Here is a 26,794-nt window from a genome sequence, read left to right on the forward strand (position 1 = left end):
TAGGCTGTACTCCAAGTACAAATTTTATTTCTATTACAGGGAACTTTAAAAAATTAAAATAAAAAAACCACAACAACAAGGGACTCTGAAAGTTTATTTCAGAGCCAACTGTAGAACTGCTTGGAGGGAGGGGGGAAGCCACCCTGCTGGCCCAGGTCCACCCTGTGGCTCCCACTGATGGGCTATTTTCAGACACAAAAGCCCTAGCAGGGAGCCAATGACAAGACTTGCTAATGGCCACCCCCACCCTCCCAGACACTCCCTGGGGCCCTGCTCTTCAAGCCCGGGAAGTCGATGCAGGTCTAGGGCCTCCAAGTGCAAACAGAGGTTGCCGGCCATTCCCACTTTGGGCCAAAACCCAACATCCCCCTCGCTGGAATTCCCTGACCCAAGACAGAAATTTCAAAACTAGCACAGAGAACAGGAGCACATAGTCTGGCTGGCTACAGGGAAGCTCCAAACAGAGCGAGCCCCTCTCAGGACACAGAAGGACGTCACGGACAGCACAGAAGGCAGTAGATGACTGGCCTGGAGCCCCTGCCCACCCTCCACCCCACAATACTGCAAGGAGACAGAGCCCTCGTGGGAAGAGGGTCTGATCTCCACGAGGCCCCAGGCCACAGACAGAAATGGAACTCAGAATGGCCTCCCCACGACCACTTCCCCAGGTAAAAAGTTAGAAAATGACGGCTGCCTAGAAAAATGAAAATCCATAGGAGGTTCTCTGTTGGACCCATCAGAGGACCAGCGTCGTGCCCCAGGGCAGGCGCTGCGGTGCATAGGAAGTGGCTCAACCCCAGCCCTGAGGCTACTCCTCCTCTTCCTCGGCGTCTCCAGCCGCTGGTTTTGGAGACTTTGTCTGTGAACACAAGGTGGCAGAGGCAGGTGCCTTTAGCTCCAGGCAACCCCTCCCGCCGCCTCTTCCCAATTCTCTTTATACCCACAGCACTGCCCTCCCTGGGGATACTGGGGGGAAAGCAGAACCCAAAGGAGAAGGAGCCTGGGACCCTTCTCCCCCACCCACCTGCCTGCACAATCTGCCTGGAAAGATGGAGGGGAAGGTTTGCCAAGCCGGCCTTGCTCGGTCACTGGGGCGGTGCCTGTGGTGAGCATGCCCCAGGGGAGAGGCCTACCCGGACTGGATCCCAGGTTACCTTGGCAGTCCTATTCCGGAAGCTGGCAGCAGTGGTGTTAATCCGCGAGCTCCTTCCAACCTCGTTTCTCACGCTGAAAGGCCAGGAAAAGGAATTAGAACCCAGCTCCCTGAGGGCCTTAGGGCCTGTGTGTGGGCAGAGAGAGGCTAAAGGAGCCTTGTCCTGAGGGTGTCCCTGGAATCCGTCCCCCTGCTCCGGGTGAGTGGTTCCAAGGGTCCACTACAGGATGGTGGCCTCTTCTCCCAAGGGGCTCCTAGAGAGGACCCCTGGCTAAGACTATGACTTGCCTTAATCCATGTCTCACTGGAGGTACCCGGGGGAAACTGGGCACGTAGTTCTCAGGGTACGAGCTTCGAGCAGGCCGGATGACCGAGAGGGGCCCCGTGGCTGGGCTGTGGCTCCTGCGACTCTGCCCTCTCGTCTCCAGGCTATCCAAGTTGCCAGCCTTCAGCACACGGGAAGGGCTCGGCAGGACCCCAGGCCGAGGGTCCAACACCGCTTTCTGCAGTCTGTTTCGGGCAAGCCCTATGCTATTTGCAGGCCTACTGGGAGGCAGGGGATACGCTGTTTTGCTGGCCGCCTCCTGCCGTATGTCATCCATATAGCAAGACGACAAGTCTCCTGAAAGGGGAGTAGAGGCCACCCATGATTTAAGTGGGCCAGTGTGGCTGAGAGTCAGAGGCAGGACCAGTAAGGGAAGGAGACGGCGCTCCAGAAGGGGGGCATGAAGATACAAATGAAAAGTAGTGTTTGAAAGCTGGCCTGAGACAATGCTGGAAAGGCTGTCCTGCAGCTAGCTCCTCACTTGGGAGCCAGCCAGCTCTGTGGCCTTGTTCAGAAAGCAGGGTCAACACAGGAGCAGCAGTGACGCCTGATATGAGGATCTATTTCTAAAGTAGTTTTACCTCCTTGTTCACCGATCACTACATAATCATTCAAAACAAACCACGTTCTGGGTCTGAATAGAACGGCCAGAAGCACAGCCTTCAAATGTCCACCAATAATTCCCCAAGAAGAGTCAAAGGCCGCCACCCCCCATATCTGAGGCCAAGGGTCCGGGGGACTGTGTGTGCCAGTCTGAGTTGGGGGGAAGCAGGCTACACCGCAAGCCCGTGGCTGATACCTTGGTGTCTGATCCGCCGCCTGGGCAGCTCTGGGGACGTCTCTGGGGGTGAGCTGTCTTGTTTAGGAAGTAACCATTCTACTCCACTGCCTGGGCGGAGGTCACACTGGTCCTAGCAAGACAGACCCAAATGAGTCCTTGTTAACCACAGAACTCTCTCCTGCTCAACAGCCTCTCTGGGAATGGGCCCAGGTGGGTGTAAGGAGTCCCAGGAGATAATCTCCCCAGCCAGGGCAGTGCAGAGGGATCCCAGGGGAGGCAGCAGGCCAGGTTCCCCCAGAGCCTTTAGCATTCCCCAGCCCACCTGCCTCTGATCAGGGCCAGGGACCTCAGGAAAGAAGAATCAAACTCCAGTTTTCTGTTTCCTGGTAGATATCTACCTGCGAATCTCACCATCTGCCACCAGGAGGCAGCAAGGAGCCTTAGAATGTCCTGTACTGGGTCTTTGGCTAACACCAAATGCCCCCGTCAGGAAGATAAAACTGTCCTTTTTGCCCCTCCCGTTGGCTGAGGACAGGTCACTAAAGCAGCCAGAGCCGCACCTTTACTGTTAGTTCTCAGAACCAAACAGGTGGGTGCAGGGAGCCCATTTCCCACCTTAGAACTAGGGAATATTGGAGGCAGCAGAGACCTCAGGGGGCAAAGAAGCCCAAGCCTCTCGTTTTTATCAAGGGCTCTCCCAGAGTCACCCAAGCTGGTCAGTGGAGAGCACCAGGCCTGGCAGAGCGAGCGCCACCTGACGCTCCTCTCCGAGCTCAGCCCCACTGCATGTCCATCCCAAACCGCTGTCCGAGGGGCTGTGGCTCCCAAGTCACCCCCGCTGGCCAGCCCGTGGGCCACAAAAGAGGGAGCTAAGGCACAGCCTGGAGCCCAGTTAAGATGCTGTCCCCACACGGCTGCACGCTCCGTACCTGGTGGTGGAAAAGGACTTCCTCCTCTAACTGGACGCCACAGAATTCACAGGGGATGATGATGCTGCTCTCCCCGGAGGGCACAGCAGACAGATCCAAGAGGGAGCGAAACCTGCCACTCATAGCCCGTGTGGCCGGCAGGTCCAGGAACCTCTGAAGCGGATCCTCCTGGTCCTCACGGTGCCCTCGGTCCTGGGACAGGCTTGGGGGTGAGCTTCTCTTGCTGAAGGAAGCCAGGGCGCTGGTCGGGTTACAGCCGGTCTGCCATTGCCAAGTTTATGGTCAATGGTCCCAGAACATGCAAGATGATTTAGTGATGAGAGATCGCACCACTGCCAGGCCACTCGCACCACAGCGCTGCCCACACCAAGGTCTCTTGGGCCCCCACTGTCAGCCAGGGTGAGACCCGACTGCTCTCTCCAGAGCTCCCGCTCCTCCCCTCTCCCCACTGCCAAACGGAAGGCTAGGGTGCCCACCCCCCACAGGATGTTCTGACTCTCCTTCCGGGGTTCTCACGACTGAACCATCACTACATTCAAGCCCTGGGGGGCTCTGTCCTGGGCCCTCATCACCTTCTCTACAGAGAGGACCCCAGAGCTGGACATCAGCCCGTCTGCAAAGAAACATTCCTTCAAGCTCCCGTCACCTCCTAAATGTTCCAAACTGGACGTCCCAGAGACGTCTCTGTCCATTATGTCCAAGAGAGGATTCGTCTCTTCCGAAGTCTCTCCTCTCCAAGCTTCCCAGTTTCTGGCAGATACCGTTTTCTCTGCCTCTGGTCCCCGTCCTACTCCTCCACCCAAAGGCTAGTGCTCGCCCCTTCCCCAATGACCTTGAACTTGAACATGACACTGTCTGCTAATAGCAAACAGGAGTCTGAGGTCACACACAGCTGCATACAGGTCCCTAATGCTTGCTCATTAGGGACAGCTGAAGGCATCCAATCTGCTCCATTCCTGGGCCCCTCCCCCACATCAGGAATGACCTAACTCAGCTTCCCACCCAGCACCTTCTTTGACAATGCTAATGCCTTTCTAACACCATGGAGGAGTGGTGCCTTACCTGCCCCGGCCACTTTGGGTAGGTGCCCCTTGCAATTCTCACTAGCACGCACAACATACGGAATGCTCTTGTAAGCACTCAGTACTTAGTAAGTGCTGGCAAGACACCAGTGACATCAAAGATTGAGCCACAGAGAAGGTGCTATCTGCGCCCCCCCCCCCCAACAAACCCGCTGCCCGCAGCCCTCTCCATGCCAAAGGGGGCTCTGCAGCCCCTCGTCCTGCCCCCTCGCAGCACACCTGATGGAGAATCAGGTCTTCCTCGGGATAAAGCTCCTCACAAAACTCACAAGGCAACATGGTCTCATCACCTGTAACAGGATAACAGGCCCGGGGTCAGGACGAGCATACGTACCCACCTATCCTCTCCTGGCCCCAGTAGCCAAGGTTGCCCCCTTCCCACTCTGCCAAAGAGTTGGGGCCTCACCCGCTGGGCCAGCGCCACGTACTCCTCCCCGCCACCGCCCAAAGCCCCACTCATCATCTCCCTGACTCGCCCTGCAGGGGCCAGCAGCTCCAAGGGAGCCTCACTGGTTTAAATTCCCCAAAGCTACGGAGGCCAAAAGTCACCTCAGCCCAGAGGTTTCTTTTCTCGAGGCTAAGAATGAGCGGGTAGCAGGGCGGCTAGGTGGCGCAGTGGATAAAGTGCCGGCCCTGGATTCAGGAGTTCCTGAGTTCAAATCTGGCCTCAGACACTTGACACTTACTGGCTGTGTGACCCTGGGCAAGTCACTTAACCCCATTGCCCCGTTTAAAAAAAAAAAAAGGAATGAGCGGGTAGTTCAGCAGACTCCCCCTTTTCTAAGATGTGTAAAAAGGCCATCAAAGAAGGGGCTGAGAACCACCACCAGAGTCACAAGAAAATGAGAATTTACTCGGAATGGGCGAAAGCAAACCCCACACCCACAGGCCAGTGTACAGGACAGTTCATTCTGAGTCTAGCAACGTGACCCACCCACTGAACCACCCATGCCCTGAGAAATCTCAGGAGAGGGAGAGCCGCGCTGCCCAGGGCCCCCTGCAGCAATCTCTTCACTGTAGAAAACACTCTTCCACTACCAGGTACCTCAGCTGTTCTTTTTTTTTTGGGGGGGGGGGGGACACCCAATGAGGGTTAAGTAACTTGCCCAGAGTCACACAACTAGTGTCAAGTGTCTGAGGCCAGATTTGAACTCAGGTCCTCCTGAATCTAGGGCTGTACCACCTAACTGTCCCCTCAGCTGTTCTTTTAACAGTTACCCAGAGGAGGTCCCCCACTCATGTCAAGGTTTTATTTTCTTTTTAACTTACTCTTCGAGTCCTTGGGCCCATCCATGGTTGGGAAAGGCTCAGTGTAAAGGTCATTGTCCTGGGCCCGGCTCAGACCCGCAGTGGGTCCGAGGTCTTTGGCACACACAGCCCTCCAGAAATCCTCGAGGTGGGTGGCTGTGCTGCTGGGGGCACCGCTCTCGCTCTGCAGGCTCAGGGCCAGCATATAGTCCAGGTGGGCATCTTCCTCAGCCAATGCCGGGGGGGACAGCTGGCTTTTACTCCCTGTGTGCTTCTCCCGTTTCTCCACTGGAGCAAAAACCAGCACACAGAGACCAGTTAGAGGCAGGTGGGCACTCCCATGGGGGTCAACTAGCTCCCTGCCCATGGCCGGCCACTGCATATTTCACATCCTAGAGAACTGCTACGGGGCCTGCCAGGCCAAGTCTCTTCATTCCGTGAGGAGAGTAGAAAGGAAGCCGGGAGGCACCCCAAGCCCCTCTCCCCTGCTGCAGCAGCCACGCCCAGAGGGGCCCGGCCCCCTTGGCCTCCAGCCCCTTCCCACCACAGCCTCCTGTGCTCCCCGCAGTAGCCAGGAGGGCTCACCTCGATTCCGGTCGAGCTGCACGGCCGACTCGGCCCCTCGGCTTGGATTTCTCGTCATCTGGCCTGCTAGGAAACGGCTATAAAAGGGGTCCTCCAGGGACCCCGGAAACCTCCGCAGGGGTCTTGTGGGGTTTTCAGGCCCCAACATGCTCTGAACAGTCTGCGCTGTGAACCACGCTCCCTCCTCCTCCTCCTCCTCCTCCTCCTCCTCCTCCTCCTCCTCCTCCTCCTCCTCACTCTCACGGCTGCGGGAAGGCCGAGTGCCTGCCTCCTTTTCCCCCTCCTCTCTGCCGCACACTTCAGGGTGAGCCTTGAGGTCTTTCACCAGGACGTTGCGGCCGCACTTGCCACACCGCTCGGTGCGGGCCCCACAGTATTCTTCATGGTCCTTCAACTTGAGGAATGCAAGTTCCAGCTCACAGTGCTGGCAGACGGCAAGCCTCAAGGGGCATTCCAGAGCCTGCAATACAGAGCGGCTGCGGGCTCGCTTCAGTGGCCCGGGCCGGATCCTTGGGGGAGGGGAGCAGGGCTAACAGCCTGCAACAAGGTTCTCTACCCCCAACCCTGCCCCCGCCCCCCACCCTGCTTCAGGTAATGCCCAGGCCAGCTGACAGGGCTCCTCCAGAACCCCAGACCTGCCACCTTCTATCCTCGCCAGCTGCCCCTCCCTCGAGGACTTGGCCACCCAGCGGACTCAAATGCGCCTGCTTGGGCCTTGAACTGGGAAGTTGGGAGACTCTGCTGACTAGAAAACCATTTCACAATCTTTGTGTACCGGAGCACAGCAGTGCCAGGAATTGCCAACACCAAAAAGCTTGTATCGGTGAATGTGAACAAGCTGAATTTTCCACCTCAATGGAAGTGGTCATTCAAGTCAGCAAACACGCATGAAGGACTCTGGTGAGAATGCACCCATTTCTCGCCTCTGAAGCTTAAGGCTCTAATTTTAATGCAGCACCATTCCTAAGGCTTATGTGATTTGTAGGAAGCATGCTGAGGGTGAGTGACCCAAGGAATGCTCCACACTCACAAACTTTCCATACTTTTAGCACTAAAATAGTAACACCAGTGAGGGGACAGAGGGGATATTTAAGAGGTAGCGGGAAGTGAGTGAACCACACTGACTCCATCTGACTCCATTAGAACTAGCTCAGTTCCCTATTTCTGTCTTGTAAGAAAACTTTATTCAGTCATGGGAATTGTGAGAAAATATGATTGCATTGTTTGAACCCAGCCCTGCATGGCTGGGAAGCCGGACCCCCTCCCCCTTAACCAAGACCAAGGTTATGATGAGCAGAAACCCAGTCGGAGCTGAAGATCAATACAAGGAGTTTCTCAAAATTATGCATCGCAAGCAACCCATGCATCCTGTCTGAAAACTGGCCCATAGTGAGCATTCAGTTATTGTTTCCATGTTCCTCTGATTGGATGCAGATACCTGGGAGGAGTGGAACACCTAGTTTCTGATTTCAGGGGGACTGGACCCTCCCAACTTGGAAAGTCCCTAATTTTTCCTCCAATCAGAAATCAGATGACCTAATTTTGTATCCTGGTTTATAGCCTGTTTTCTTTTAGGGTATAAAAACCTGTCTCCCGCTGTATAGGGGGTCCAGTGCCAAAGCTGAGAGGCCTGGTCCCAATCTGTTAAGCAATTGGCACGCGTTGCTTAATAAATCAACATGCTCAGAAGCTGAGACCCATTTCCTCAGTCATTTCGTCTGTTACCTGCAACCACCAGCCACTGAATAATGTGGCCAAAGAGCTCACTAACACAGTCCTGTCAAGCCACTCCTAACTGCCCTAGCAGAGCAGAGAAAGGGTCAATATCAGCATGAGAAGACTCTAAAAGCAGCGTCTGCATCACGCGTAGGGCAGGATGTCCTTACTAGCCTCTCCCTACTCTGACCCAAGTGGGCAGGTCAACGGGTCAACTCCTTCCCAGACAGCTCTGCACCTGCTCAGGGCTCAAAGGATGCTGGGGCCTCTCACCAAATGCTCTTTCAGAGTCTGTTCAGGTAGAAGGAACAAGTGAGTGAGAACCAGGTGGTGAATCAGAATGAAGTGGAGAGACCCCACCACCAGTCCAGAGGAGCACACAGCCAGACAAATGAGCTCTGAAGGCAGAGACCGTCTGGACCAGCGGGGCGGGCTGAACCGCTGCGGAGCCCATCCCCTGACAGCAGAGCAGGCCTGGTGGGGTAGAAGAGGCCGTGCGGGGGAGTAGGAGTGGGTGATAGGCAGGTGCAAATCCAACTGTGTGACCAAGTGAGACCCAAACTCCCAGAGTCCTCCTGGTACCCACCTCATGATTGGTTAATTGCTGCCTTTCCATCTTCATGTTACACTTGCAGGTCACCTGGGGCGAGAGGGACGAATGATTAAGTCTGTTTTCTGAAGATAAGTGGCTCATGGCCCTGTCAGGCTGTGAAAAATCTGGAAGACGGGAGGATGAAGCTACCTGGCTGTGCTCCAGCTCGACGTGGGCCTTCATTTCGGATTTGGGGACCGGGTCCTTGCAGAGATGGCATATGCCAATGTTTCGTCGACAGTGAATTTCATGGATGGTAAAGTTGGGCATAGGAATGTCTCTTTTGCTACAGAAACAAACAAAAAGAGGAACATTTTTTACTGATGGCTACATCCATTCCCCTACTTCAAGTGTAACACAGAGCACTCAAGCCCCACGACCCTTCACACAAGGTTCTGGGCAGGCTGGTGGGGGGATGGAGTTCAATCCTTCTTCCATGACAGTCCTCCTTTATTCTCCCATCTCTCCCCTGTTTTAGAAAATGAAACCTCTGGGTTTTGAGCTGACTGTGTAACACTGAGTCTTCACCGAGCCCTCCACATGAGGAGTAATCCAAAATCAGCCCATGATTTGAAGGTGACTAATCTGAGGGAACACAGGAGGAGAGGATTCGGGTTCTGAAGTGGTCGAGTTCAAAACTCTCAAGTCAACAGAGACGTGGAAGTGGAAGCGCCAGCGCAACAGCAGCAGGCCAGCAGCCTCCCTACTCCCATTACCTTGTATAGATGCCCCCACACATAGCACAACAGACACTCCCAGAGGCCAGAAGGGGCATCATTTCTGCACACTTTCTCCCCAGGGCCCACCCAGCACAGGGGCTCACCACTTAATAAATGCTTCCTGATTAATGAGTTCTCCAAAGTGGAAGGTGAGCTATTTACAGGCGACCAGAGAAAAGACTTTCCAGTCACCAATCAGAAAACCCAAGTTAAAACTAAGGGTTTCACCTCATACCCCACCGCGTGGTGGATGGCGAAAGCTGGGACTGGGGAAGGGGCGCCCGGAAGACAAGGACACGAATGTAAGGCAGGGCGGCTGGGAAGTGGGCCACGCGCATTCTGGCAAGCAATGTACAGTAACACTAAGAAAACGACTAACCAGCCTGAACCCTCCAACCCAGAGATCCAAGGGCACAGGGAGGTATACACCCAGCTCCGGGAAGCTGCTGTTATCATTCCTAACAAGAACGCCACAACACTTTTATGGTGGCAGCGGCAAAGAATTGGAAACAGGGTGCCCCTCATCCGGGGTCTCACTGAGCAAAGGCCAGGGAACAGCACTACTCTGGGAGGAACAACAATGAGCAAGAATTCAGCAGAGCCTGGCCAGCGAGCAAGGCAAGCAGTGGCACCGAGGGAGCTGCCATCACCAGCCCTGACCACCCCAGTATTTGCCTTTGTATCCCCACAGAAGTCGCTTAACCAATGCTGGATGGCTCACTGGCTGCCAACTCCATCAGCTGAGGTCAAGGGTCAGACAAAGTCTGGGTCTCATGGGGTTTTGCTTTTAATTGTTTCACTGTCATAAGGGAAGGTTTGAATTCAGAAATGACTATCACACGGAAGCAAAAGACTCCAATAAAACTTTAAAAATAAAAATGTAGATTAAATCTTCCCCAAACACAAGGAAAGAAAGTATGAGCCCAATCAGCCTTTCCTCGCCATGAGTCTCTAGACTGGAATCAGGAAGACCTGCATACAAACCCAGATGTGCTCTAATGTGGCTCTGGTCGGCTGACCCTGGGCAAGTCCTTTACCCATCTCCTCCAGGAGAGCCTGTTGTGAGGATGCTGCCAAGTGCAAAGCGCAGGGCTTGGCACACATAGGCGCTTCCCAATGGTGCCGGGCACCTCAAGGGGCATGAGTCCACTTGGGCCTCTCCCCGTCCCTAGCCCACAAGCGCTCCCAAGTCGGTCCTGCCTCCTTGCCTTTGCCCCGGCTTCCCCTTCCCAATGCCCACCTCAGGTCCCGTCTTCCCACGTTCGCACTTAGAAGGGCCTGGTACCTCATCTAATCCAACCCCATCGGATCCAGGGCACCTCATTCCTGTGCTGTTTCCAGGTTGTTGTACAGTCATTTCAGGCACGCCCAACTTTCCATGACCCCACCTGGGATTTTCCTGGCAGATCCTGGAGGGCTCTGCCATTTCCTTCTCTAGCTCATTTGACAGATGAGGAAACTGAGGCAAACAGGGTGAAGGGACGTGCCCAGGGTCACCCAGCTAGCTGGTGTCTGAGGCCAGAGAGGAACTCAGGGAGATACGTCTTCCTGATTCCAAGCCCAGTGCTCTACGGCGCCATCATGAAAATCTCCTAAAATGACTCTGAAATGCCCACCCTCCCCCACCCAAGGCCAAGAAAACAGCTTGATGAGTGCTTTTTTTTTTTTTTTTGGCGGGGCAATGGGGGTTAAGTGACTTGCTCAGGGTCACACAGCTCATAAGTGTTAAGTGTCTGAGGCCGGATTTGAACTCAGGTACTCCTGAATCCAAGGCCAGCGCTTTAACCACTGCGCCATCTAGCTGCCCCGATGAGTGCTTTTTGAAAGGAAGCCCTGCCCTCACAATTTAAAATCAAACCCAAAAACAGGTGCTCCCCCCTCACTACCCGCCCCCCCCACACAAATCGACTCAGTTATTCAAAATTACCCAGGACGCACCTGGAACCCTTGTTTCTGTGCTGTCTGTACCCTCTAGGTCTCCTACAACAGGCCACTCTGGAATACAGGCAGCCTTGTTTTCCAACTTTAAAATAAATTTTTTTTTTTAAATCTGCCTGTGGAGGACCCAAATGCAGCCTCAAACACCTAACACTTACTTGACCCCCCCCCCATTTTTTTTAATTAAAAAAAATTTTTTTTAATCTGCCTGTAGAACTTTTCTGGCCCAAGGAAAAACTGTTTCAACTTCATCACAAATTTCCCATCTTTCTGGTGTGGGCTGATTAGGGCTCCAATTGATCCAGTCCTAAAGGATGAGAAGCTGAGCCTCTTCAGTGGATCAGGAGGCCTCACAGCCCACGGTCTGCTACTAAAGTCACTTGGCCAGCCCCCTCATCAATAAAATGAACCTCCCACTATGTGTTCTAGACCAGGGCATCTCAAACTTTTTCCACTCACAGCCTCTTTTCACCCAAGGAAATTTTTACACACCCCCAGGTATAGAGCTATATAAAATAGGTAGACATAACCTTTTACTGTTGTCAAATTTTCGCTAGCCCTATATTCAATTTATGAATGTAAAAAGTTTAAAAAGCTTTGTTCTAGAACAGGGGTTGTTCTTGACCTAGGGAACATTTACTTGGTTTTAAAAAAATACTACCTTTTGAAAACTATATTTCAATATCACCAGCTTCTTTTGAAACCCCATGAGTTTTGTGTTATGCATTTACCATCATCATTCTGAGAAGGGGTCCCTAAGCCCAAGGAGGCTAGGACACAAACAAGCAAAGCAGTCTATTCTCCAAGGTGCCTTCCAGTTCTAAGTCCTAGATCTCCAGTGAAAGTCCCCCATTTCCAGTCCTCTCCAGCCTCTGCCCCCTCACTCTCCACACCAAAAACACCAAGTTGGCTGCCAAGAAGTCTGGACCAGGTTTGGTTTTTCCAAGTCAGGCCCTGCCCAAAAGTGAACACACCCAACTCACATAACAAAGAACCAATTCAACTCAATTAACACTGATTGTTTCTACTGTTAGACTGAAGGAGAAAAAAAAGAGAAATAAGAGAAACATTTTGGTCTCAGGCCCCCCTAGACATTCTTAAAAATTGAGGACCCCTAAAAAGTATTTATTTGGGTTATCTTTATTGACATTTACAATATTAGAAATCAAAACTGATATATTTTCTAAAATTTACAAATTTGTTTAAAAATAAAACCAAAATATAATTACAAAACAAAAAGTTATGATAAAAATGGCATTGTTTTACAAATTTTTGCAAATCCCTAATGTCTGGCTTAACAGAAGATAGGAGGAATTCTCCTAAAAGCTTCTACATTCAATTTGTTGTGAAACGTGTTGTTTTGGTTGAAGTGTATGAAGAAAATCTGATCTTGCCAAGATGTATATAGTTGGGAAAGGGAAGTGTTTTAATAGGCAAATAACATCTTAGTATGACTAAAATAGTTTTGACCCTAACAGGGTCTCAAGGAGACCCAGAAGTTCTTGGACCACACTTTGAGAATCACTGAATTAGACAATGTCGGCCCTCCAGGAGAATATATTCTAGTAGAGAGAACATATAAACACAACTAATTCTGGTACAAGGTAAAATAGAATAAGTAATAAAATGGCAGAGATCTGTAGAACAACTTACCATTTACAAAAGAGTTAACAGAAATGTGTTCATCTAGGGGGCAGCTAGGTGGCACAGGGGATAGAGGACCGGCCCTGGAGTCAGGAGGACCTGAGTTCAAATCTGGCCTCAGACACTTAACACTTACTAGCTGTGTGACCCTGGGCAAGTCACTTAACCCCAATTGCCTCACTAAAAAAAACAAAAAATAAAAAACAGAAATGTGTTCATCTGATGCTTACCACAGTGGAGAGAGGGCTGGCCTTGGAGTCAGGAAATCACCTGCCACCTCTGACTAAAGCTATGTGGCCACAGCTAAGCCAGAGCATTTCTGGGCTGGCTGAGACCTGAACAAGTTCTCTCCACAACATCCCTGATGAGAGGTCATCCAGCCCTGGAGGAAGAGCTCCAACCACGGTGAGCTTACCAGGTCTTGAAGCTGCGCAGACCACTTACAGAGAGTTCCATTCCTGGGCCGTTTCAAGCCTCGATTTCCCTCTAGCCCATCCATTTCTAGTTCTAGCCTCCTGGCACCAAGCAGACCAGGTCTCACACCTATTCTATAAGACAAAAGCTCTGGGGGAGTTAGCATTTTTCCTCTTCTCTAGGCTAAACATCCAACCAGTTCCTTCAAATAAGGCCAAGGCATACACTCGAGTCCTTGACCATTTTAGATTCCTTCGTCTGGACCCTTCAGTTTATCAATGTCCTTCCTAAAAGAGTATGCCCAGAACTCAAGACAAACACTCTGTTTTGTTTTGTTTTTTTGGAGAGGCAATGGGGGTTAAGTGACTTGCCCAGGGTCACACAGCTAGTAAGTGTCAAGGGTCTGAGGCCGGATTTGAACTCAGGTCCTCCTGAATCCAGGGCCGGTGCTCTATCCACTGTGTCATCCAGCTGCCCCCAAGACAAACACTCTGAATGCCACAGGGCTATCCCACCTCCTGACTCTTGGACACTACACAGGATTTTTGTGACAGTCAAAGAGGCCGCCACATCTCACTACTGAACCCTACTGAGCTTGCTCGCCATCCATTTAAGAGCGCCAACCTCTGAGCCTCTGTGTGACTGGCACCAAAGGAGGGCAAAGAGGTGCCCACCTCCACACTGCTGTACGGACCAAAGGGGTCAATGGACACACTGGGACTTCCTGTGGCACAGAGAAGACCCGCGAGGCGATAAAGGAATCTCTGAAGTTGCTAACAGCCTCTCAGTCCTCATACACGACTGTGATCTGGTCCCACCAAACCGTGTTACAAAGGAATCTCTCCTCGACTCCCCAAGGGCCAAGTTATGACCAAAGTTCAGGTGATTCTCTCCCAAGCACCGCCAACTGCCCGCTGGATATTCTCCTGGGTCTTATGGTCATTTCCCCAAAGGCAAATCCCCTGCAAAAACTTTACTGTAATATGAGGATAACTGGGGTAAAGAAGACAAAAGGTTACTAAATTATCTGAGTGACTTAATTAAATTCCTTCTTCTCCAGGTCTTGACTTTCCAAAAAAGCTACAGGCACTTTTAACTAAAACTGATTTAGTTAAGCCTTAGGGATAAGCAATTTTTTGAGTTGATTTTTTAGATTCTTAAAAATTCATTTTTATGTGCTTTTTCATCTCTCTCTCCCACTACACTCCTCCACTTAACAAAAAAACAAAGAAGCAAACCAAATAATAAAACCTTTATCAAAAATACACATGGCAGGGGGCAGCTAGGTGGTGCAGTGGATAAAGCACCAGCCCTGGATTCAGGAGTACCCGAGTTCAGATCAGACACTTTGACACTTACTAGCTGTGTGACCCTGGGCAAGTCACTTAACCGCCACTGCCCCACAAAAAAAACCAAAAAACACATAGCACACAGTATCAACAACATTTTGTGATGATCTACTGTGATAGACTTAACTCTTCTCAGCAATACAATGATCCAAGACAATACCAAAAGACTTATGGTGGAAAATGGTCTCTGCATTCAGAAAAAGAACTATGGAGTCTGAATGCAGAATGAAGCAATTTTCACTTTTTTTGTTGCTTTTTTTGTTATTGTTGTTTATTCTCTTGCGTTTTTTTCCCCTTTTGTTCTGATTAATGTGGAAATATGTTTAACATGATAGTAATGTATAACCTATATCAATCAAATTGCTTGCTGGTCTTGGGAGGGGGGAAGGAAGGGAGGCTGGAAGAAAAATTTGGAACAAAAAATATCTTTATGGGGGCAGCTAGGTGGTACAGTGGATAGAGCACTGACCCTGGATTCAGAAGGACCTGAGTTCAAATCCGGCCTCAGACACTTGACACTTACTAGCTGTGTGACCCTAGGCAAGTCACTTAACCCTCATTGCCCTTCCCCCCCCAAAAAAAATATCTTTACATGTAACTGAGAAAAATTTTAAATAAAAATTTAATTAATTGGGAAAAAAAAAAAGAAAAGAAAGAAATACACATAGCTCCAGCAAAATGAATTCCCATCCTGGCCATGCCCACACGCCTGCCCCAAGGCATCTTAAGTTCCTCAGTTCTCTGGCAGAAGGCTTAAGTAAGTAGTGTCTCATGCTTCAGGAATCATGGCTCAGTTTGCTCCATACTCTTGTTAGTCACAGTATTCATTTACCTGCTCTGGGGCCGCTCCCTTCGGTTGGCTCTGAAACTGTCCATTTCATCATGTTATGGCACAACAATATTCTGCTGGATTCAGAAACCAAACCTGGATCAGCCATTCGCCTACTGGAGTACCACTGCCCGCGAGGTTCCAGTTTTGGCCACTACAGCGGCTATCGCTATTTTCTGTCCAAGCCCCTACCCACTGTCTTTGATCTCTCTGGAGTACGGGCCTGATAGTGGCACAGCTGGATCAAAGGGAAAAGCCAGTTAGTCATTTAGGATAGAACAATTCCCAACTGCTTTCTAGAATCTGTGGCTCGGACCCATTTACAACTATACTAACAGTGCAGCAGGGCGCCTGCTGTAGCGTGTCTGTCGTTCCCGCCAGTCTGACGGGTATATGGCGGCTTTCATTTGCATTTCTCAAATGACGGATGATTTGGAGCATTTCATATGGTTGCAGATGGCTTGGCTATCTTCCTTTTCAAACTGCCTATTCCTTATCCCTTGTCCATTTGTCTACTGAGGAACAGCTTCGTTTTCTCATGGGATTTATGCATCTTAGAAATGAGATCATCAAGGAAACTAACTGCAGAAATTTCCTTTTCCCCATTTCCATGTGTCTCTTTTAAATTTAATCTAGGGGCAGCTAGGTGGCACAGTGGATAAGCACCAGCCCTGGAGTCAGGAGGACCTGAGTTCAAATCTGGCCTCAGACACTTGACACTAGCTGTGTGACCCTGGGCAAGTCACTTAACCCCCATTGCCCTGCCAAAAACCCAAAACCAAAACAAATAAATTTAATCTACTTCCATATGGAAATCTAGGGAGGGGGAGAAGGGGGACAGAAGTGTGTGTTCCATCCTCCTTTATCAAATTCAGATGAAAGCGAAGTTTGCAGCTTGCGGGATGCCTGTTGCCCTACCCTACCCTGTCCTCAATGATTATGTTCTTCATCTTGTATACTTGTATTCTATCATGTCATCTTTCGGCATTATGTCAAAACCCTTTTCTTCCCCAACACTTTCTCTGTTCCTCCCATTTGTCTAAGATCATCAAAACAAAACCGTTGAGGGCAGCTAGGTGGGGCAATGGATAAAGCGCTGGCCCTGGATTCAGGAGGAGGACCTGAGTTCAAATCTGCCCTCAGATACTTGAGGCTTTCTAGCTGTGTGACCCTGGGCAAGTCACTTAACCCTCATTGCCCCACCAAAAAACAAAAACAAAAAAACCATCCACAGGCCCTCTGCCATTTTTACCGCTTTTCCTACGACCCTTAATTGAGCAGGTAGGTGGCACAGTGGGTAGAGCGCTGAGCCTAGCGTCAGGAGGACCAAAGTTCCTATCTGGCCTCAAACACTCGCCAGCTAGCTGGGTGACCCTGGACAAGTCACTTCCCCCTGTCTGCCTCAGTTTCCTCATCTGGAAAATGAGCTGGAGAAGGAAAAGGCCAAACCCCTCCCCTATCTCTTTGCCCAAGAAAACCCCCAATAAGGTAAAAAAGAGTTAGACATGACTGAAAACAGCTACATAACAACAACAACAACAAAAGGACCTTAGACCGAGTGGAATTTTGAGAATGTTTGTTTATCTCCTTATTAACATGCAAAAGATTCATCTCCCACCTTCCCCTTCAAGTCCACAAATGTATGTGCCTTTCTGGTTCTCTTGGTGCCCGAGTTTCCATTTTGAAGTGTCTACTAAGTTTTGTCCGAAACGCTTGGAAGTCTCCTACCCCATTAAAAATCCAATTTTTCCCTTGAAGGATATAATAGTTTTGGATGGTCTTATCCTTGTTTCTAAACCTTTATCGCTTGCTCGATTACGAGCTCTCCTCCTGTTGTATTAATAGCAGCTGCTAAGCTTTATGTTGATCCTTATTGTGACTCCAGCCTGGTGGGTCTTTGTCTGGAACTGCCAAGTCCCATAGATCATACCTCTCCTTTCCACCAATCTACCCCAGATGGTCACTGTCAGGGTCTCCACATGATTCTGGAAGCTTTTTGTGGACCCCAGGGAAGGGTAGAGGAATCTACAAGTTATTTTTATTTCTTTTTAGACTGGTGCATTTCTTTCTTGGGGGGGGGGGGGCAGGGCAATGAGGGTTAAGTGACTTGCCCAGGGTCACACACAGCTAGTAAGTGTCAAATATCTGAGGCCACATTTGAACTCAGGTCCTACTGAATCCAGGGCCAGTGGCTTTATCCACTGCGCTACCTAGCTGCCCCATAACTAGTGCATTGCTAAGCCCTACAGTGGTATTTTCTTAACACGTTGAATTAATTATATATTTGTTTGGCTGGATTTTTTAATAGTGAACATTTTTATTTATAGTTTTGAATTCCAAGTTCTATCCCTCCTTCCCTTTCTCCCCCCCCTCCCTAAGGCAGGAAGCAATCAGATATGGGTTATATATGTGCAATTATCTAAAACATTACCATGTCAGTCATTTTGTACAGGAAAACTTGAAGAAAATATAAAAAAATGAAAGAAAGTGAAAAATAGCATGTTTCAGTCTGTGCTCAATATCAGTCCTGTTTGGGGAGTTATGCTTCATCATGAGGCCTTTGGGACTGTCTTGGATCATTGTATTGCTGAGAATACTTATGTCGTTCAAAATTCTTCATCAAATAATACTGTTGTCAGAGTGGTATTTAAGGGGTCTGGGCTCACCAGACTTAGCACAGCAACATCTTCTCACAATCCTAAGAATTTTTACAAATTACAGATCGAGAGTGACAATGCTATCTATGGTTGGTTTTTTTGTTTGTTTGTTTTTGGTGGGCAATGAGAGTTAAGTTACTTGCCCCTCAGGGTCACATAGCTAGTGTCCTATTTCTGAGGCAGGATTTGAACTCAGGTCCTCCTGAATCCAGGGCCAGCGCTTTATCCACTGCACCACCTAGCTGCCCCCGACACTGCTATCTAAATTAATTTAAAATTTTAGTGCTATACCAAACTATCAAGAGGTCACTTCATAGAGTCAAACAAAATGACAACATTCATTTGGAAATTGGGGGGGGGGGTGGATAAAAATAAGGAGGCAAGAGTACTTCTAGACCTCAAATCACACCATGAAAACTTGATCCTGGTTAAAATATGTAACAGCAGCAAAAACTATCAAACTCAATCCAGTGCTTGATTAACATGAGAATATAATTTAGGAAACAACCTCCTAGTTAAAAAAAAATATTCCTAGCAGGCCTTGTTAAGTGTTGTAAAAAAATAGGTTCTGATATGATACTACATGTGCCACGTTAAGTTCACAGTGGACCCATAGCACATGAGATATTCAGGGGAAAAACACAACTAGAATAAGGAATTCTATAGATTAGTCATCAAATATCTACAATAAGGATATGATATCCCAAATCGCTGGGGAAGAGGACAGGGGTCACACATATAAGATCAAGAGCCATTCCACAAAGAATAAGTGGCAAAGGATATGAAAACTGTAAACAATCACATGAAAAACAGCTCCAAGTCACTAATAAGAGAAATGCAAGTGAAAGTAACTTTACTTCCTACCCATTAACCTAGCAAAGATGATACAAAATGGTTCCATAGTCAGCTCTCAAAGGAGCTGCTAACCGATCCAACCTAATTTGGAAAGAAAATGATTAAAATGTCCAGACCTTTTGACCCAGAAATCCTGCAGTGAGGTATAAACTCCACCCCACCCCACATCTACAACAAAATATTCACAGCTGCTCTTTTTGTAGTAACCAAGAACTAGAAGCCCATTGTTTGGGAAAGAACTAAACAAGCTGTGGAATGTGGGTATAATGAAATATTACCGGGCCATTGGAAAGCACGACTATCTAGAATACAAAGAAACCTGGGAAGCCTTATAGAAACGAAGGCAAAGTGAAGTAGAATCAGAAAAACTATATAATGACTACTATTAAGAGGAAACAAAGAAAGAAATGAAACCTCTGATCACTGGGGCCAAGTGTGGTGACCAGGAAGATAGAACATCTGTACCTCCCTGCCTCTGCAGGGATATGGGATGGAACAGGCACGGGGCACTGGCCCTGGGAGCCGGTATACTGTTTTCTGGGCTCACTCCCACCCTCGTTTTCCTTTGTCATAAAGGATGGCTCTTTGGGGATGGGGCGGAATGAGATGGGATGGGATAGAGGAGGGAGAAAGGGGAGAACACGATTTAGAATTGAGAGTGATTTTTAAAAACACTACCAGTGTTGTGTTGTATTTCTTTTAATTATACAGACAAGACAAGTTCAATGTGTTGAATTTTTACAATTCATATAAAATTTCTCTGAAATTTAATAATTAAAATTAGACTCATTCAAGAAGACAGAACTACATTAACCACTTTGATAAGACACTACAAGGCTATCAGTTAAGTTTGTTGAAAACCCATTCATCCATAAGGTTTATAATACTATCCTAATAACAGTTTATATATTAATTTATAAGTCTTATGGGAGGGAAGTGGAGGAGGATGGAAAAAATATTCAGAACAAAACAAACACACAACTACCTGAGCTAAGAAATGTTTTAAAGGCAAAACCATGAAGAGAATCCTCTCCCTCACACCCCAAAAATGTGCCACTAGAAGGTAATAAAGTTAGCAGTACTTGGTAAATGCATGTATGTCTATTAAATGTGTATATCTGTGTGCATGGACACACACATATATCTCAACACTTCCTCAGAGCCAGATGGTGCTGCTGTTATAAGCACACACCACCTAGATCTCTATCTAGAACACAAGTGTACAAATCCCAGAAGAGCTGATGCATGATGAAATCTCACCTTAGACAGAAGTCAATACTTACACAAACAGGAGACAACAACCCCCCCACCCCCCAAAGCCAAAGTCTTTAGGCCAGAAGCAGAGTCTTAAGCCCTGCAAAGGAAGAACACTGACCCCCATCCCTGGCCATGTCTGGGCTCTGGACAAAGCCGAGGGTTTTGTGCCACCCTCTGAGGGTGCCCAACATGGGCCCCCAAGCTTGATTACAGCTCAAATTTTGCACAACAACAAAAAAAAAATTACCTTAACCTTTTACTAAATAGGAATAACGGGGAAAACAACAACCCCAAAGGTTTCACGGCCTGGACTCAACAAGTTTTCTCCAGGGAGGATGCACCGGGGGGGTGCTTAGTCACATTCCTTGCTGCCTGAGCTTTTTCTTTAAATAAATAGCTTTGCTTCAAATCGCCCTGTTTTCATTGGCTCTGCTGTAAGGTAGCAACAAGCCAGCCTCTGTGACTCTCTGCACAGCTATTTATACATTGTCATGGGCCTGAAGGAGGCTGGCTTCCTGGGATGGTAGTGGCTTTCTCACTTGGGAAAAAGTCCTTTCCAAGACTAAATCCATGATACTATCACCTAGTTCTAACACCAGGAGCAGCACTAAAGTCTTCCAATAAGAGTCCACAAGCTATCATTAAGTGTTGTTGCTGTTGTGTGCTGTGTGCCAGGCATTGCCCACAACCCACTGGGTGGGTGAGATATGTTCTGGGGGATCACACAGGATATGTACAGAACCCAAAACACAGGGGTTGGAAAGAACCAGAACAGGCCTTGTGTGGCAGGGGGCACATGTGGGGTTCCAAGAGGCAAAGTAAGGAGTTGAGGGCAGCCTGGGCAAAGACCCCGAGGTAGGAGCAAGGCTGTGAATGGAGAAGGGAGCAAAGGCCAGTTGGGCCAGAAGCAAGTGTGTGAGGGGGAATAATGGACAGTGAGCCCAGGAAAAGAGGGGGGGCGCGCTCTCTGTGCCAAGCAGGGGGAGGGGTCTGCAGTTTAACCTGAGGCCACAGTGGCAATGAGGAGACAGCCTGAAGCTCCTCGAGCAGAGAAGTGACCTGGTCCCAAGCTAACCTCAAAGACAATCATTTCACAGCTTCTGGACAAAGATGGATGGAGAGAGAGAGAAGCTGGAGGCAGGAAGGCCAACCAGAAAACCACCACAATGGCATGAAGCAATGGAGATGACAATTCTCTCTCAGTGAGGGCTCAGGCCACACCATCTCATGCCATGGATGACAGAGGAGTAGGAAGAACAGCAAGAAAGAGAAAGGATAGGAAGGGAGGGAGACTTAATCCCTTTCCTCAATTCAATTCAACAGCTATCTGGCAGGGACCCAGTTGGTGCTGCAGACTCAGAGAGCCCACCTCTCCCCAACCCTTAAAACAGAGTCACTGCTTGCATTCTGCCAAGTCCCTCACAAAGCACCCAAAGGTCTCCCAGAAGCAGAGGCCCAGGAGCTGAGAAGAAGGAAGAGAAAAATCCAGGGGCAGAGAGAAGTGAGCACACGAGGAGGCACAAATAGCACCTGGATAAAAAGATAAGAGGAGCCTCCTGGGTGTCTGGAGAAAAGCCTTTGAGCTCTGCTGATCAGACTGGAACAAAGGAGAGTAATAGGGACTGACCGAAAACCCCAACGGGAGGGAGGAGCAGCAGCCAGGAGAGAGGCCTCGTAGGCCAGGCTGACAGATGAGGACTTCATCCCAGAGTGATCAGGTGCCACAGGAGATTTCTGAGCAGATTATTTGGAGCACAATCTCATCTGTTTATGGATGATCAGTTTGACAACTGTGAGAAGACTGGAGGGGAAGAGAGGCCTTGATTCCATTCAAGGAAAGACCTGTCGCTTGTTCTCCTACATTAAGATTCTGAGACAGATAGGCCAGGGAAAGGGGAAAAGACCCGGTAAAAATCAATCAATCAATCAATCAATCAATCTCTCTCACACAACAGTAATTCATGAGTATTGGCAGTTCCTCTTTGGCAGTGTGGCACACTGGTTCTGTGCTACCAACTCATGTCAATCACACTGGGTTGCTGTTGTGCTGGGGGTAGGGGAAGAAAGGATGGGAAGGACTCCCAATATGGAAACTCCCGCCACAGATGCAGAAAACAGCAAGGCCTCTAGCATTCAGAGTTTTTAAGAAGCTCTTCTGGTCTCCTGAGACACTGAGTGGCTGGCCAGGGTCATAAAGCTTATGGGTTAAAGGCAGGACTAAAAACCAGTTCTTCCTGATTCTAAGGCCGGCCCTCTTCTTACCTAGGCCTGTTGGGGTCCATGAAATGTTACTGCATCAAAGAGTATATTTCAATATATTGGTTTCTCTAGTAATCCTGAGTGTTTATTTTATGCATTTAAAAACATCTTTCTTTAAAAAGACCAGAGAGCCGAAGAGAATCCCAACCCAATAAAGGTTACGTGCCCCATGGCACTGATATTAATATTCCACTCCAGTTTATGGCTAATCCATTATTGTGACCTTGAAGACAGTCACTGAACCTCTCAGGGTCTCAGTTTCCCTCTCTATAAAATGGGCCAGTCTGTAACAGGTTTTCTTTTTCTTGCATTCTCAGCTGTGGAAGGGGGGAAAGGCAAGTGAATGCAGACCTGAAAACAAAACAAAACTGGATTTTACCAATCCAAATAAAATGGTGCAGCTGGACCAGACAGCCACTAGGATGCACTCCAGCTCCAGGATTTCTATGCCTACTAGGGCTTCCTGAGACCGAATCAGACTGTTGGAGCGTCTGTCCTCAGACACTATACTCACCCTCCCCCATTTATGTCACAAAGGCCCCAAGAGGGGAAGGGTCCCCAGCAAAGAGCACCGATTACCTGCCCTGCCTTGCAAAGCACAGCTCCCAAGGCCACCAGAAACAATCGAGGGGGACCCTTTATTCAAGCCTGGGCACTTCCATACTTCACCCAGAGCCCTACAGTCTCACACCCTCACTTTGAATCCTCCTCAAACACAGCAGCAAGGTCTGGAAAGAGTGAACTCCAACAGTACATCCAACCAGCCTATGTGGAGCAAGCCCTGGGATTCAGGAGGCCCTGGCAGAGAAACACCCAAGGGAAGCAGTCCCTGCCCTCTGGGGCCAGCGAATACACTTTACTGGTGGTTGGAACATTTGCCTGAAGAACTCACTGGAGGCTGGAGGTCAGAAGAGGCGATACAAGGACACTCTCAGGGTCTCTGTGAAGAATTCTGGTATTGGCTGTGAGACAAGGGAGACACTGAACGGCTCAGCATGATGTGTCCCCAGAGGGGGGGGGGGGGGGCGCTGTGCTCTAGCAGCTCCAAAGAAATGTGAGGAAATGCACAAACTGAGAGCCACCTCAACCCCAAATGCTCATGTGAACTATTTGTGCCCCACCTGTGGTACAGCCTTCCAAGCTCCTACTGGTCTGCCAAACACAGGTGGACACACTGTACCCTGACCCCGACATAGTGATGCCGCTTTGGTTCACCACCACATCTTACTTCCAAGCAGCAAAGTGGGGATAGGGTGAGGGGGGGGGGGTTGGTAGGGAGAGCCAGATGCACAGATCACAAAGTAAATACGGAGGCAGAGCTTAATGAAAAACATCCCAGTGAGGAGTTATCGCAAGTTAATTCTCTTACCAGTTGTCACACAGTTGAGTTTCCTGCTCTATCACTTCAGCCATCTTTAACGAGCCACAAGACTAGGGGAGAGAGAAATAAAAGTTGACACGTTTCACTTTCATTTCTTAGAAGACACCAACAAAGAGAAACTGACTGTAAACTGCCCCAGAGAACAGCTGTCAGCAAGCAGAATGACTGCTCTGAAGGCATGCCAAGGAATCCTCAACAGGTCTGAGTTCTTCTTCACAGAGTTTACAAGACTCCTCCTTAAAGGAAACATGCACACTACAAAAAATAGCTGGCAACTCTGCCGAGGATCATAAGATCACAGATTGAGGCCGGTCCAATCCGTGCTACAGTTGAGGAATCTGGGCCTCGGAGAGAATTTAAATGGCTTGCCCAGGGTCACACATGTACTGGATGGTGGGATTTGAACCCATTTCCCCCCATGCCAAATCAGGTGTTCTCTCCGTATCAATCATGCATCATCATAATCAACTGCAGCATCTTTAACCACAAATACTCCCTCATCCTGCTCAAGTACTAGGCCAATGGTCACTTTCCAAAATTCGCTTCAGGTCCTGGTCAGAGCCTAAGCCGCCCCCCCAGGTTATCGAGCCTGTGGACATGTCATGGGGGAGAAGTAAGTATGTCCACATGAATTCTGCTCTCCTTAGAATCACCGCATTTAGAAATGGGAAAAACGTCCAATCCCCTCATTTCACAGGTTACAGAATCTTGGATGGGGGGGGGGCCTGGGGGAGGGGGAGAGCCGCGATCGATCTCATCCCGACTCTCTCCACCCTCAGGTACAACCTTTTCCATACCTGAGGGGAGGGGTCACTCATTGGAGGATAAATGTCAGGGTAGTTTTCCCGGCCGAAAAAGAGGCAGAGACTCGAGGCCTGGACCGTTGGGATAGACGGGGGAGCTGCCCCTGAAGCAAAGAGCCACTCAGACCCCCGCCCACCCGCAGCCGCCACCCCCCCCCCCAGTCCACCTGCTCCCTCCCCCTTCCCCCTCCCCGGCCGTGCCCGACGCGGGGCTCCCTCAGCGGGGGGTTTCCGTGGCCGAAGCGAGGGGTCAGACGGCTCGGCAGCAGGGACGACAGGAGGCCGCCCCGCCCGCCCGCCGACCCGCGTCGGGTCCAGCCGGAGCCGCCCAAGCGCCTTCGCCCGAGGAGGACTCCCGGGGCCCGGCGGCGCGGCCCGAGGCCCGAGGGGAGGGGGCCGGCACGGGCGGAACCTCGGTCCCCGGGGCCTTGGGGCCTTCGGAGCCGGACCCGCCCCCAGCTCCCGTTACCTCCGAGCGCGAGGGCCCGCGGCCGCTCCGGCTCACCTGGGAAGGAGGAAGAAAAGGAGCCGTCACCGGCGGCAGCGGCAGCGACAAGGAGGAGGAGCGACAGCGGCAGCGGCAGCGGCAGCGGGGGCAGCGGCAGCCACAGCAACAACAATCCCACTCAGCCCCCGCACTCAACAACCGCCCCAGAACCGCCGCCGCTTCCGGCCACCACAAGCAGCCGTGCCCCGATTGGTTCTGCCTCAGAGCCGGCCTGGCGCTCATTGGCTGATGCGCCCCGTCGCTCAGAAAGCCCCTTAGCACCCGCTTACTAGTCTCTGATTGGCTCTCTAAACCTTTGAGGCGTGTCCGCTTCCTGGCAGCTCCGCCTCCTGCGTGTCTGGGGCTTTGAAGTTGAACCTCCCTGGTGTTTACAAAGACTTAAAGGAACTCTTATTAATGCTAATCGTGTTGCCGATGGACCTTGGAAGTTGTTGTTGTTGTTGTTGTTATTAGCTAATAATGTTGCTTATGGACCATGACAATTTTATTATTTTTATTATTAGCTAATACAGTTGCTAATCTCCCAGTTTCCTCACCTGTAGATTGAGCTGGAGAAAAGGCAAACCACTCCAGTATCTTTGCCCAGAAAACCCAAATGGGACCACGAAGTGTCGGACACGACTAAAAAACGACTGAACGACAACAAAATGCTGCTAATGGAAGCTGGAAGTGTTATTATTGTTATTTACTAATAATGTTGCTAATGGACTGTGGAAGTTATTGTTATCTTCAGAAATTGAACAGTTCAACAAATATTTATTAAGACCATGTGACATCCCGACCCCATATACTCCACTGGCTTCTTGTTACTTCTAGGATAAATTATAAACTCCTCTTTAAATTATTAAATATAGATGGATGGATGGATAGGTGATTGATAGATAAATGAATGATAGATGATAGGTGAATGATAGGTGATTAATAGATGATTGATAGTTGAGTGAATGAAAGATGATAGGTAGATAGATAGATAGATAGATAGATAGATAGATAGATAGATAGATAGATAGATAGATAGATAGATAGATAGATAGATAGATAGATAGATAGATAATAGAGTGGATGTATAGAGATAGAGGGATGGTTGGGTAGACGGATAAATGAGTGGATGCAGAGAAAGATGGCTAAATGGGGAGATATGAGAGAAAGGGAAAAAGGGAAGGAAGGAAGGAAGGAAGGAAGGAAGGAAGGAAGGAAGGAAGGAAGGAAGGAAGGAAGGAAGGAAGGAAGGAAGGAAGGAAGGAAGGAAGGAAGGAAGGAAGGGAAGGAAGGAAGGAAGGAAGGAAGGAAGGAAGGAAGGAAGGAAGGAAGGAAGGAAGGAAGGAAGGAAGGAAGGAAGGAAGGAAGGAAGGGACTTCAGCTCATTATCAGAGCCTAAGCCCCCTCCCTAGGTCATTGAACCTTAACAAACTCCACTAGCTCCATATTACCTCTAGGATAAAAAAAAATCCTCTATTTAGCTTGTGAAGCCTTTTACAAGCTGAACCCCTCCTACTTCTCCAGTCCTCTTAAACTTTACTCACACACTCCGAAATTCAACTGCTTCTCCAGCCCCACCACACTCCATCTCCCAACTCTGGGCATTTTCACAAACCAGGAAGGTTCCCCCTCCTCATCTCTCCCTCCGGGCTCAAGGACCCGTCTCAGTTAATATTCCACCTTCTGCAAGAAGCCCATCCCAGTTCTCCTAATTCTCCCCTCTGAATTGATATCCAGTTTCTCCTGTGCACACCTTGTTTGCACATCTTTTATTTGTAGATCATCTGCTCC

At 49.4% G+C, this 26,794-nt stretch overlaps 1 protein-coding gene across 3 annotated transcripts; it reads right to left on the reverse strand.

The window, feature by feature from the left end:
* On the reverse strand, nt 1-25,183 carry TRAFD1 (TRAF-type zinc finger domain containing 1). Of its 3 annotated transcripts, none has more exons than XM_043975958.1 (13): nt 25,022-25,183; nt 24,511-24,620; nt 23,702-23,763; nt 8,562-8,697; nt 8,406-8,459; nt 6,104-6,563; nt 5,540-5,806; nt 4,490-4,560; nt 3,189-3,449; nt 2,278-2,389; nt 1,442-1,775; nt 1,155-1,227; nt 1-859 (listed from the first exon to the last, which is right to left on the reverse strand). In XM_043975958.1, exons 2-13 carry the CDS (start codon nt 24,529-24,531, stop codon nt 809-811), a joined length of 1,902 nt encoding a protein of 633 aa, XP_043831893.1. In that variant the 5' UTR covers nt 24,532-24,620; nt 25,022-25,183; the 3' UTR covers nt 1-808. The 3 variants fall into 3 exon arrangements, with proteins under 3 accessions (XP_043831893.1, XP_043831894.1, XP_043831895.1); XM_043975959.1 differs by lacking the exon at nt 25,022-25,183 and adding an exon at nt 24,986-25,011; XM_043975960.1 differs by lacking the exon at nt 24,511-24,620.
* Between the last annotated feature and the right edge of the window lie 1,611 nt (nt 25,184-26,794).

This window comes from Dromiciops gliroides, chromosome 1 (assembly GCF_019393635.1).
Source record: "Dromiciops gliroides isolate mDroGli1 chromosome 1, mDroGli1.pri, whole genome shotgun sequence".
Classification (NCBI taxonomy): Eukaryota; Metazoa; Chordata; class Mammalia; order Microbiotheria; family Microbiotheriidae; genus Dromiciops; species Dromiciops gliroides.